Source organism: Aulonocara sp. 'chitande type north' Nkhata Bay, linkage group LG1, assembly GCF_057382095.1.
Source record: "Aulonocara sp. 'chitande type north' Nkhata Bay isolate Kocher_YH1m ecotype deep benthic linkage group LG1, A_spYH_male_GT1.1, whole genome shotgun sequence".
Classification (NCBI taxonomy): Eukaryota; Metazoa; Chordata; class Actinopteri; order Cichliformes; family Cichlidae; genus Aulonocara; species Aulonocara sp. 'chitande type north' Nkhata Bay.
The window spans coordinates 13,175,586-13,189,361 of record NC_141344.1 but is presented as its reverse complement, the minus strand read 5'-3'; the positions used below and the strand labels follow the sequence as shown (position 1 = coordinate 13,189,361).

The 13,776-nt window shown below is 40.6% G+C and overlaps 1 protein-coding gene across 3 annotated transcripts in view; it reads left to right on the top strand.

The window, feature by feature from the left end:
- The window catches only part of LOC147338775 (talin-2), a 103,922-nt gene that overhangs the window by 53,109 nt on the left and 37,037 nt on the right, over window positions 1-13,776 (top strand). For all 3 annotated transcript variants that reach the window (XM_086277172.1, XM_086277256.1, XM_086277335.1), the window contains exons 7-21: window positions 24-166; window positions 500-627; window positions 784-847; window positions 956-1,060; window positions 4,161-4,316; window positions 5,112-5,213; window positions 5,633-5,709; window positions 6,425-6,605; window positions 6,755-6,868; window positions 7,006-7,114; window positions 7,885-8,093; window positions 9,045-9,143; window positions 9,691-9,858; window positions 12,538-12,672; window positions 12,759-12,918. In XM_086277172.1, coding sequence (XP_086133298.1) covers window positions 24-166; window positions 500-627; window positions 784-847; window positions 956-1,060; window positions 4,161-4,316; window positions 5,112-5,213; window positions 5,633-5,709; window positions 6,425-6,605; window positions 6,755-6,868; window positions 7,006-7,114; window positions 7,885-8,093; window positions 9,045-9,143; window positions 9,691-9,858; window positions 12,538-12,672; window positions 12,759-12,918 — 1,950 coding nt within the window. The remainder of the gene's footprint in view (window positions 1-23; window positions 167-499; window positions 628-783; window positions 848-955; window positions 1,061-4,160; window positions 4,317-5,111; window positions 5,214-5,632; window positions 5,710-6,424; window positions 6,606-6,754; window positions 6,869-7,005; window positions 7,115-7,884; window positions 8,094-9,044; window positions 9,144-9,690; window positions 9,859-12,537; window positions 12,673-12,758; window positions 12,919-13,776) is intronic.

The window sequence follows — 13,776 nt, the reverse complement described above, 5'->3', positions numbered from 1 at the left end:
TTGTTATTTTTTAATTTTTTTAGTGAACTGGCTGGACCATAGCAGAACATTCAGGGAGCAGGGAGTGGACGAGAACGAGACTCTTCTCCTGAGACGCAAGTTCTTCTACTCTGACCAGAATGTAGACTCCAGAGACCCAGTTCAACTCAACCTGCTTTACGTACAGGTCTGGAACTTACTTTTAAATATGTCTTCCTCTCATTTTTCATTTCAGCAGTTCATGACTGTTGAAGCAGCAGTTTGCCAGTGTCAAAAACAGACACTCGGATAAGAGTGTCTCTCCTCTCCTGAGTAAAACAGGATGTGAGCAGACGATATGCAGTAAAATCCATTTTTCTCTTGTCTCCTAATGGTGACAAGCAGCTACAAAATGTGCACACGGCTGGCTTTTTTTGATCAATTAAGAATTATGCAAGTCTAGAAAACAGATACAGTGGAAAATAAAGTCATAAACTTGATGTCTACAGTTAATTACTGACCGTTTTAATTTGTCTTTTAGGCTCGAGATGATATCCTGAACGGTTCCCACCCGGTCTCGTTTGATAAGGCCTGCGAGTTTGGAGGGATTCAGGCCCAGATCCAGTTTGGACCTCACATAGAGCATAAACACAAACCCGGATTCTTGGAGTAAGCATCTGTGTCATGACGTCTGTGGAAAAACTTGTAAAATATTAGGGTTTTTTTTTTCTTTTTGTCAGAAATAAACAGAAAAGGAAACAACAAAAGGAGAGTTCAGACTTTTTTCATGAGTTTCAGCTTCTTATTTTTCCCTTTCTTTTCTAGCCTGAAAGAGTTTCTACCCAAAGAGTACATAAAGCAGAGAGGAGCTGAAAAGAAAATATTCCAGGTGTGTTCGTGTTGTCCCTTTTGATAAATGTACACATTGGTGCACAAGCGTGAAACGGGGGGATTTTCAGTGTTCTGAAAATCAATACATGAAAAATCTGACCTGCAGGAGCACAAGAACTGTGGCGAGATGACCGAGATTGAGGCAAAAGTAAAGTATGTCAAATTGGCGCGGTCTCTGCGGACATACGGCGTCTCCTTCTTCCTCGTCAAGGTAAGTTTTTAAAATCATCCATTTGTCCTTTTACCAAATGTTTGAAGTACCAATGCCCTATTTTATTCCTTCAAAAAGTAAAAATATAGCCTCAAGTTCTCTACTTGCCTTTTTATTTTTTTATTTATTGTAATAGGAAGCAGATTTTGGAATTATCCGAACTGTAGTCGGAGCCTTTTATCTTCACAGCATGAAATCTGTCCTCTGGGTTTGGTGCTAACTGGATAAAGAGGCTGATGGTGGACTCCGCTTGTATAAACTGTCTGCTCCTATTTGAACTCTCGCAGCTTGTTATGTCACCTTAAACTAAGCAGAGTACCTGTTGCAAAAAACCAAAATTTCAAGATAAAAGAATGCGCTGCGTGCAAAAGCAAGAACCCTTTTGTGATTTGTTTGCCATGCATTTTCCCCTTGCACACCTCTCTCGCTAACACACATACAAACACACACTGGCAGCACCTCCTCTGCAGGGAGTTCAGTGTGTTCCTGGAAGGAAACCAAATGTTGTCTGTGCAGCCGAGTGTGGCACTAAGATTATTTCAGAGTGAGTAGGGAGGAAGTGGAGTGAATGAGATATACAAGGAGACATTGCACAGGTAAACCAGCGATACTGAATCTCTTGAAGAAGTCCAGCTGCCAACAGATACGAGCTGATGGGAGCAATTTGCAGACTTCCAAATGCAGTACCTATAAAACTGTTCTGACAAGAGTATCAGAGTGACTTTTCCCCCCACGTAATTAGTCACAAAGAGGACATCCTGCAATGGAAATCTCCATTTGCATCATTTGTTCCTGTCAGCTTCGCTGCGCTCTAGTAGAAAATTGGATATTTCCTGGTATTACTGGGACAAGTCACTTGCGCTTTTCATTAATAGCTTTCATCACAAAAGGATAAAGAGCAAAAATGTATCTTGTTTTTTTTTGTTTTTTGAAAAGGAAAAACAAAAAAACACTGTGTTGTAGGGCTGTGCGATATGACCAAAATCTCATATCCCGATGTAAGAATTCTATCATCCCGATAACGATATAAATCACAAAAATGTAACATTTTCTGTAAATTCTGTGAATCTCGGACAGCTCGACTTGCGGGAAGTGTTTCCAGCTGCGTGTCATGTAGCTGCAGTCGAGTGCTTTAACACATGCATGAAACTATACATTTTTAGACATAAGTTGTAACGGCCGTTTTCTTTGTGAGGTTTTTTGTTTTTTTTTTTACTTCTCATCCGTAAATAATCTGCTCTTTCACGTGATTCAGTTTATTTTGAAAAGTCTCAACAGGATATTGAGCTTCATTGTGAAAGGTCTATGTGGAACATAAACAAGCGGACACGCGGTGGTTTTACCGTCCTTGTTGCTAACCAAAACGCATAAAAACAGGCGCTTGTGTGGTTATATTAAATATAAGAGAAAGAGAGAACTTTAAGAAATTAATATAGCCACTACAGTGACCATCAAAACGATGAAAAAATGTTGCTGTAAACAGTTCATTTTGCGACACCACGAAACAAACGTTTTTATATCGTCATCTGATATATATTGTTATATTGAACAGCCTTACTGTGTTGTATTGGTTCAATAGCTTTTAGCGAGTGGCTTGTGTATTCCTTTATTCTATACATAAAAATATAGATAGCCATTATATCTGCTCACCTTTTGTTGTCTGTCATCACTAAGGTTAATTTTACGGAGCAGAAACATTTTAAAAACAACCGTGGGGGGGGAAAAAAAATCCGCCGATAGTCTCTAACCTATAACTAGTGATGTGCGGATCGATACTGAAATATCGATTCTTCCGATACCAGCAATTTATGTTCTAGAATCGATTCTCATATTATAATATCGATATTTTAGTACTGTGGGGTAAATTTGTAGTTTTCCATTAAAATGAACGCAGTAGAAAGAAACTATATCATTCGGATTGTCTAATTTGGAAGGAACTACTTCCTCTTACGCCTTTCATAGTCATGTGCGAAATACGGCTGTATAAATGTGTCGCAGCCCCTAGGGTGCACACTCACAACAATGGCTGAGCGCAAACAGAGTCATGTGTGGATGTATTTTACCTCCACAAACAGCCAAGACGCGGTTTGTGATATATGTGGCAAGACAGTGAGGTGTTGTGGCAACACCACTGACCTTGTCAAACACCTCAGAGTAAATCATATCACAGAATATGATGAGCTTATGTTGAGGCGAACTGAAGAGGAGAGGGGCAGGTGCTGCTAGGGGGAGACAGACGTCTCTCGCGGAGTTCATAGTGCTGCAGGCAGGCAACATGCTCAAATAGCTCACAACTTCAGGGTTGTTGTTGTTTTTTTATTTCTATATGATTATTCTGCATTATTAAGCAATAAAAACAAGTTGTCCTCTAATCATTATGAAGCAATATGGTTATGTTATTATTACAATTACATAATACAATTATATATTGCATTATGCAATACAATGAAACATTAAGTTTTTGTACAGAGTATCGGTATCGGATCAGTATCACCGATACCACCCTGAATTTTACTTGGTATCGGATCGGAAAGGAAATCAGTGATATCGCACATCACTACCTATAACCTGCAGAGGCCCCAGTGAGTTTACAGGCCCCTCAGGATTTTTGCACAATTTACCTCTTTGCCCCTCGTGTCACAGTCCATCACTTTGTGTCTCTTCTCTAACTGCAGCTCCCGAACAAATGTTTGCTCTTTCCATCGAAGAGAAAAAAAGGGGGGGGAAATGCTTCATGGCTTAGGAAGCAACTTAAGTATAACATTAAAGGTTTAGTGAATACAGGAGATCTAGCAGGAGGTTGAAAGATGTTGACAGGCAGATAAAGACAAGATTTAAGATGCAACATTTTAATTGCTAACTGGGAAAAGTTAACGTTTCCCCCCCCACTGGTTGAACAGATAAGTACCCATCTTGACATATCATTGTGACAGAAAAATTAGACCTTTGTGCTGAGAGGAAGATAAATTTACATGATTTGCTTAACTTGTTAATCTGCCCTGTGCTTCAAATGTCTCTGATCGCACTTTATACCCTCAGTTATATTTTGTGGTTTTTGACAGTGTTGTAAAGTTTACATGGTTCAAATTTGTTTTTGCAGGAAAAGATGAAGAGCAAGAATAAACTGGTGCCGCGGCTTTTGGGTATCACAAAAGAGTCTGTGATGAGAGTGGATGAGAAGACCAAAGATGTAGTTCAAGAGTGGCCACTTACCACTGTGAAGAGGTGGGCAGCATCACCCAAGAGCTTCACCTTGGTAAGAGCCACATTTTCTACCTTTAAGCCTAAGACTTGTAGCACATTTATTACAGAAAGCAGGAGCTCTGAATACTTCATGATATGCTGGCTCTGTTGGGGGGTGTGTTTTATCTTTTATTCATTCTGTTTGCACTGAGCATCTTGTCGCTAATGCTAAATAAGAGTGACAGGCTCACGGTAAACCCAACGATTCCTGCGGTGCAAACAATCACTGTTACGCTCAGCCTGCATGGCTTTTTTTGGCCCTGGTGCACTTCAGATATTGAACAGACTTTTTTCTTTTTTTTTGTCAGTGTCAAAATCCCTTCTTTGTGTCAGCAACATGGGTTTAATCTTGCAGGTCTGGAAGACGCAACATCTTAATTAAATTAACCCAGCCTCTTTCCTGCTGTTAATTCGGCAGAGTGCTCTGCCGTTTAGTCCGCGTGTTTTTCGTGACGCTGTGATTTCAGGTTTGATTTGCAGCTTTCGGAAGATGTCATGGTGGAAAGGTTTAGCATTTTAAGTGCGCGAGTGTAAAGAACTCTTTATTTTACTTAGTCCTTTTTTTAAACAATACATGTGGAAGTAACCTTTGCAATGCTCCGCTGAAAGAAATCTTCAGTGTCCTGTAAAACGTCTACCCCAAGATTGCTGTTGGTTTAATCCAATTCTCTGTATGTTGCAGCTTTTTGATGTCAACCAGTGTTCTAATCCTTGCAGTAAATCCTTAGCCTGCACAGCGCACTCTGCAGTGGTTACTTTCCTTACAATCCACAATGAAGTGTGTGTGTGTGTGTGTGTGTGTGTGTAGGACTTTGGGGAGTACCAAGAGAGCTACTACTCTGTACAGACCACTGAAGGGGAACAGATCTCCCAGCTCATTGCCGGTTACATCGACATCATTCTCAAAAAGGTGAGACATTTATCTCTGGAGATGCTGATGAATCCTCGCGAATCAATATCTTCCTGTGACAAATGAATTCTCATATCTGTTGATACTAGACACAGCCCAGCCACTGTGTCATACAGCTCCATTTAAATAAAAAAGAAGCACATGTGGAAAGGCTCATGTGGCACCGGTATACAGCAGGAGCTGGTAATAAAGCTTAGAGTGAACAGCTGAGGTTCCATGGTTAACACAATTACCTATCACTATTATAGGCATTAGAACTGTCGTCCCCTCCTTTTTCTGGGGGTTAGAATACCATCCATCACAGGTGTGTTCAAGGTTTAGTTGTATTCTACTCTGAATGACCTAATTTGTCATGAACCTGTGCAAGTGTGCAATTCTGTGTCACTCAAATTTTTGTTCTGTTATTTTGTTTCCTGCAGAAGCAAAGCAAGGATCGCTTTGGATTAGAAGGTGACGAGGAGTCAACAATGCTCGAGGAGTCTGTATCCCCGAAAAAGTATGTGCATTCCTGCTGAACAAAAGTGGCAATGTAGCCTCTGTTTAGCATAAATCAGCAGTCTTTATTTAAGCCCAGTTGTATTCAAATATATGTTGAGTATAAACGGTCGTATGATGATGCTTTGACTGTGAGCACAATAGCACGGTATAAGGCGTTCTCATATTATTTGAACAAAGCACAAGATTAAGTCTTTCTTTATTTCCGTCTCTCTGCCGCCTGTGACCACAGCTCAGACATCCATCTCGCAGAACCTCACTTCCTTATCCTGAAATATAATCATTATGTGAGGAAATTTTGCTGCACCGGACAGGCAAAGGCTCTGTCTGAACATTTCCTTATTAGATGTATATTAGCTCACCGAGCCACAGTGGACTCTCGGCGTGTAACTGAAGTCCTTTTCCTTTCATGCCTCAGTTGATATTGCTTTCCTGTTTTCAACCGAGAGAGTATTTGTTGCAATTGTTATTGTATTTTTTTTCTCCTCCTTCGCCCGCTTTTATCCAGACTTGTTCACTGGCTGTAGGCAATCGTCTTTAATATTACAAAGACATAGTAAGCCAAACTCTGGAAGGCCTTATCTGCAGAAAAACAAAACAAACCTTTGTCTGCCAGATGTACACATTGCAAAGACTTTTCAGTATCTTTCTGCTTTGTGCACAGTCACAAATGCACGTATGAGAAGACTAATGTTTTACATGCATCATATTTGCAGGTCCACCATCCTTCAGCAGCAGTTTAACCGTATGGGCCGGGTGGAGCACGGCTCTGTGGCGCTGCCAGGGGTGATCCGCTCTGGCTCAATCGGCGCAGAATCACTTAGCATGGGTACCATGCCATCCCCTCAGCAGCAGATCACAATGGGTCAGATGCACCGTGGACACATGCCACCACTGGTAATGATGCCTGTAAAGTTTTCTTCCCTGTTAAAGCCGCACGTGTAAGAGGTGGTTGTAGCGATGCTGCTGCACACATTAACTAGTGAATTTAAGAATCAGTCTAATATTCGCAGTGTAAGGTGACATGTTTTTATCTTTATGTGCAGAGCTCAGCACAACAAGCTCTGATGGGAACCATCAACACCAGCATGCAAGCTGTGCAGAAAGCCCAGATAGACCTGGGGGAGGTGGACAACCTTCCACCACTGGGACAAGACATGGTACCCTGCATTGCACTTGAACTCTAATATATATGCTGATATTGTAATAGTAGTAATATGTCTATGAGATGTGTTATTGAAAATCATGTTTGTAGTATTTTTACATGTGTCAGTGATGATTTGTGGTCTCTGTTTAGGCATCTAAGGTGTGGATCCAAAACAAGATGGATGAGTCAAAACACGAGATCCACTCCCAAGTCGACGCCATCACTGCAGGAACAGCCTCTGTTGTCAACCTCACGGCTGGTCAGTGGCTCTGGCAGGAGTCAGCACAATCTGATAATGCTTTTCTTTATTAATTTCGTCTTCAGAACATGAATCAGTTTGTCCACTAAGAAAGCGTGGATTTAGTCTAGCTTATAGGAAAAAATATAATTCATTTCAGTCTTAATAGTAGAGCGTGTCTCTGGCATACACTGTTCAGTGCTGACATTTATTTAAAATAAACACAATTAGGTATTTTGGGAATTCTACATAAGGCCTGTAAAGTAGTGGTGCTCACACTTTTACGAGGCAGTGTTAGCGGCGCTATTTTCTTGCAGTTAAAATTATTTGGCCAATTAGTGACTTTAAAGGAGACATTTTCCATCACTCTGGTGTTCATTATCATCATTGTAGAACCTGTATAAAGTCTAATAGCTCTCTCATATCCTGCTGTGGTTTGGAGACTGTGCGCTGCTGAAGGTGTCGGCTGGCTTTGTGCCAGTCTTGCCACTTCATGTTGAAAATCATTTATTGGTGTGGTTTTTTTCAGCTTAATGCTCTTGGGAATTGTTCCCAATTTCTTCACTATTTTTTAGGGTTGTTTTTTTTTTTTTTGTGCTTATTTCTCTCAGCTGAAATAGACTTATGTGATTATGCAAAGTCTGTAATCTTGGTTAAAGGCAAATACTTTTGATAGTTAGCTGACTGACTCTGTGAATCTTTCGTTTTGGGGTACCTTTATTATAATCACTTCTCTGAGACTGTATATTTTCCTGATCTCCTCTCTTCTGTTCATTCTTAATCATAATTAGCCGATCCTACCGACACAGACTACACAGCAGTGGGCTGCGCCATCACCACCATATCCTCCAACCTGACTGAAATGTCAAAGGGTGTGAAGCTGTTGGCTGCACTCATGGAGGACGACGTAGGAGGAGGCAACGACCTGATGAAGGCCGCCAGGACACTTGCAGGGACCGTATCTGACCTGCTGAAGGCTGTGGAGCCGGCCTCTGGAGAGGTGAGCGAAAGCACCCCAAACTCTAAGAATATAAAAATAAACCAATTTAAGCTCTTTCAGTATTTAGGTTTACTTTACATTTTAGTGCCATATCTATTACTGCGGCAAAACCGATGGCTACTAAGCTAAAAAGGAGCATTGTGTATGCATTAATATTGTCTACTGCATATGTAATATGTGGAAGGTCAGCTTTGGTTGTCGGTTTAAAGTCAAATAAGGTCTGGACATAAAGGAGGTATTAGAATAGAAGCTAAAGTATGAAGGGAGGACCAAATTTGCACACTGTGTTGAGACCAGAGGGAGGAGGAGGGGGAGGAGGAGGGGTAGCCACATTGATAGAGGCATAAAAAATGGAGAATGTGTGAAAATGAGTCCTCACTCTGGATTCCAAGCATCAAGCAAACTTTTCACCATTTGTACTCCATTAAATGCCAGATTTTGTGTGTATGTGCCTGTGGAGCTTTTTCTTCAGTCCAAATGGGCAACCTAAAAAACGCTAATCAAATTGGTCACAGAGCAGCTCTACCATGAGACAATGGATCGTCTCTGAATAATCTATTTTCTCTCTTGGTCCTGAACTAACCTAATTATATTACCATCTTCCACTGCTTGACAGCTTTAACTAACTAAATTGTTATGGTGAATCTGAATAAAGACGGGATATTGAAGCCGAGCTGATCGGCACGTAGTTTGGAGTTAGTTTGAAGGACTTTAATGTAAGGATGTGTTGTTAATTTGTTTGAAAAAAATAATCTATGTACTGTACAGTGTTTAACTGAAAACCATTAAGCTTTACACAGGTGTGCATCGCTGTGCATGCGGATAGTTGGAAAGGTGAATTGTAGATTTGAGTTTAGATGCTACTGATCCAACGCACACAACACACAAATCAAGATATAAAATGCTGCCGGGTGTTTAAATACAGTTTCACATCCTGTGTGTTTTCTGCAGCCAAGACAGACTGTGCTGACAGCAGCAGGCAGCATTGGTCAGGCCAGCGGAGACCTCCTGCGCCAGATTGGAGAGAACGAGACAGACGAGAGGTTTCAGGTGAGACTGCAGCCATTTATCACCTCACTGCATTCAGAGAAAAGTCAATGCTCTGGAACTGCCACTCACTTAATCAAAATCGCCTTGTATCCAGGGGAAAAAGACCAAAATATTGTTCCATATTTTGACCATGTTTTCGGTTTGAGTTGAAGGATTTTCTAGCTTTTAATCTAGATACAATGAAGCTCTTCTTTAGCCTGCCTTCCTAAACACATTCCATTTTTTGCTTGTTTTGCATTTTACAACAATTCAGTTAATGAGTTGAACAGATGTGGAGTGGCTAAATGCGTATGTGTGTTTAATTGGATTATTGAGGCAGAAGCTTTGATGAGATTTATTTAGTTGCATATAACTGCAGACAATCCTGCGCTGATTTTTGCTTCACAATAGTGTTGGTTTAAATGTTCATTTCTACTGTAAGATGCTGCTGCTGCAATTTCTTCCATTTGTTTATGGCTATTATATCAAATGTTATATATGTACAGGTACATAATGTTGCTAATGAGGTGGATTTCCAAGTTTTTTTTCTATGTTTGTTGCTTTACAGGATGTCCTGATGAATCTGGCGAAAGCAGTGGCCAATGCAGCAGCCATGTTGGTGCTGAAGGCCAAGAATGTGGCCCAGGTTGCAGAGGACACCGTCCTTCAGAACCGGGTCATTGCTGCAGCCACACAGTGTGCCCTGTCCACCTCTCAGCTGGTGGCATGTGCCAAGGTACAAGAATATGCTTTGTTGGATGTGATATGAAATGAAAGTGAAGAGCTCTGTTCCTTCACCGGTCGTCACAAGCATGAATCATATATTTTTAAAAACTTGATCGATATTACATTTTTGGGCCTACACCAGTACTGGCTTTTAAGGAATACAACTTTGAAATATCATCCGCTGTTTTAATATTCCTGCATGTATTCCATAAACTAAACATAGATCTTCAATGTTAGGGGATTTAGCACGGAAGTTCCTATCTCACTCCTGGTTGAGAGATATTTTCCGTTGCTCCATCGGCCCTCTGTGACACTGACAACAATTCATTGCGTTTAGCTTAAACTGTCCACGCTCCATAATCAAAACTATGTGAGCCAAATGGGGGGGAAAAAGACAGCCTGGGGAGTTGATTGCCCCCTTACAGCCTGAAGAGAATTAATGTAGGATATACCTGAATCAGCTGAACATCGGAAATAGTATTAATTATGATATCTTCTTGTCTGTCTCTTCTTCTTTAGACATGTGGATCAGTAACTTTTTCAGTCTTTTTGTGTGTGCGTGTGCGTGTGCGTGTGCGTGTGTGTGTGAAACAGATCACTTGTCTTTCCTTTACTCTTCACTGTGTTCTCCCCACACACAGCCGATGGAAGAAAATGTTTTATTTTACATCCAGCATTACTAATATTGGACCAAACCAACAGACATAAATACTCCCACTTCTTTCCTGTTTTTAGTTAATACAACAAAGTAGTGGAGGTTGTGAGTTGTAAGCGTCATTTACTTTGACTGCAAGTGTTGGCGAAAAAGATTACATTTATTATGTTTATAATAAGGTTCATATATAGTTAATCCATTAAAAAAACAACCTAATTGGCATGTTTTTGGTGACCACTCCCCATAACTCTGTCCTTAACTGAGTCAAGCAGATGCTGGATATTAAGGTCAGATTTGATGTTCTGAATGACAGTAGCTTTGGGTTTGCTAGCTAAAAGAGCTTATAACATGAGTAACAAAGGAAAGACAAAAACATGGAAATGTTGAATGATTTACAAAGAGAGTCTGCCAGGTACAAGTTTTCCAATTTTTAGCTACTAAGATCAGATCTCTAATCCCTAAACCTAACCAAGGAAAACTGGCAGATTAGCTTGGGTAAAAGAACGAAACTTGAGGCACACAACAATGTGTGCGGCGGGTAAAGTTTCTGGGCTGCTTTTCCTCATGACACCCATCCCCCAAGATTTTCTCCATTTAAAGCAATGCTTTGTCAGGGATTGTAACATCCTAGTCCTTTTACTGGATCAGATTTTAATATACTAGTACATGCCCATGCAACAGTATTGTTTGGTCTGTTTATAAACTGATATACATAATAAGAAGGAGCGAGAAAGTATCGTAATGAAACCATTTTTGTTGATCCCCTCCAATGCTCAGGTCCTGCGCTAGTACATTGTTAGGTGGATGCCAGGCAATGTGATTCGGTATATAAATAACGTTGACGATTTATGGATTCAAGACATTATTTTCAAGAAATTAAAAGGATGTAATGCTTTCATAAGATGTTACAGATACATAAATGTTGCAAATGGGTCATTTCAGCTCATTGGTTGGTGGTTGTTGGGCAACATGATGATGTAATTATTTGCACCCTATTTGAACCCTTAAGGGCCAAAGATGTACCTGTGTACTAAGTTTGGCTTAACTATTAATCACGCAGGAAGAGTTCATAAACAAGCAGATAGAGATTGTGTATATTATAGTGAAGATCCAACAAAATTCTTTGTGTGTACAATATGGAAAATTATGGGTTAATTGTTTATTTCAAAAACTTAAGCAATGCCATCATCTCCTCAGTTGTGATACTACTCAGCTACATGTGCTGCAGACAGTACTCGGTGTCAGTGCTTGGTTGTGTAAACTATGTACTGGATTCATTTTTAAATTGCCCTGTGGTTTTATTTTGTTTTTCCTGTAATCTTTTCAGACAGAAGTTTTCAAAGCTATACTAAATGGCTCGCATCAAGCAGTATTTCCATGAGATACATTAAATATGATGCTTGTTTTTTAGAAATGATGATTGAATAATGGGGATTTTCTTGGCGTTTATTTTGTCTTGGATGTGAATATTACACTTACAATTTTACAAGAAAAACACTTGGGAAAGACTGCATTTGGTTTCCTCTTTGCGATATAATCACAAAACCGTGTTGTAGATTTAATAAAAACTAAATGATTTCCTCAAATATTAGAATCTCCTATCATTTTTTCTGCAGCGCAAACTTCCATTTTTATAGTGGGGGAAAAAAAATCAGTATACGTTAAGGCACTGATAAATACCCTGTGCCCTCATCATATTTGTGCATCTGTAATTGTACAGCCCACATGTCTCTAATTAGTTTAAATGCCCTGCCGGCTCCTAATCTGAATAGTTGCATTTACAAAGCCAATCCTCACCTCTGTTCATATCAGCGTGATGACAGCCATATGCTGAAGTCCTTTTAAATTTATGTTTTCTCTGTTCTTTGGTTTTTTGTTTAATTAATGATGAAAGAGTGTTAAAGTGGTTCATTTATTCCAGGTTCCTGTTTGGATTTGAGGCCTTTTTATTTAAAAAAAAAATGTTTTTGTGTTACATTTCTCACACAAAAGAGGTAATTATATATATTCTTTTTCATCTTTATGTTGACGTAGGTGGTAAGCCCAACTATCAGTTCTCCAGTTTGCCAAGAGCAGTTAATTGAAGCTGGAAAGCTTGTCGACCGCTCGGTGGAAAGCTGCGTCCAGGCCTGCCTTTCAGCCACAGAAGATGGCGAACTTCTCAAGCAGGTTAGTTTGGTTTAGTTTAGATCAACATTGCGCTAAACCTTTTGCTGCCTGGTGGAATAATAAACAATGAATCTCTTGTGTTAAAGGTGAGTGCAGCAGCCAGCGTGGTTAGCCAGGCTTTAGGAGATCTCCTGCAACACGTTCGTCAGTACACCTCAAGGGGAGAACCGATTGGGCGCTATGACCAGGCAACGGACACCATTATGACTGTCACTGAGAGTATTTTCAGCTCAATGGGAGATGCTGGTGAGTCCAATTGAGGAGAATTTTCTAGTACTCTAAAATCTGAAATATGCTGTGCATTCAGTGCATGTACAGTGCCACCCTTCCTCACTTGAAGTCAGGAAGGGTGGTATTGTATGAGGACGACAGGAGTGACGGACAAGTGCTGTATATGAGTGTGGTGTAGGGCATGTATGAGGAGGCAGTGAGACAGTGATGAGGTATGTGCTAGACGTGACAGATGGGTCCAAGGTGGTGGTGAGATTACATCAGGGATCAGCTCTGAGCCCCTTCTTGTTTGTGATGGTGATGAGCAGGTTGACAGATGAGGGCAGGCAGGAGTCTCCATGGACTCGGATGCTCACAGGTGACATTGTGCTCTGTAGTAAGAGTAGGAAGCAGGTGCAAGTATGCTCTAGATAGAAGAGGAATTAAAGTCTGTAAGAGCCAGTGTGTGAAAGAGAGGCAAGTGGACAGGTGAAGAAGCAAGTTAAATACCTGGGGTCAGTCATCCTAAGCAATGGACAGTGTGAGCGTCATGGGTAATTTGTGACAGGTGAAGGTTTACAAGGTGGTAGTGAGACCTGCTATGATGGTTTGGAGACAGTGACACTGATTTAAACAAAAAAAAGGAGGCAGATTTGTGGATGCTGAGATTGTTGTTGCGATTGACCAGGATGGACAGGATTAGAAACGGGGACATCAGAGAGACTGTGCAGGTTTAGCGGTTTGAAGACATGAGACAGTTTGGACATGTGCAGATACAATGGACAAAGGATATTGAAGATGGAGCTGTTGGGCACGAGGAAAAGAGAAAGACCACAAAAAAAATTCATGACTGATGTGACAAAAGAGGATGGAGGCAGATGAACTGGTGGGGCG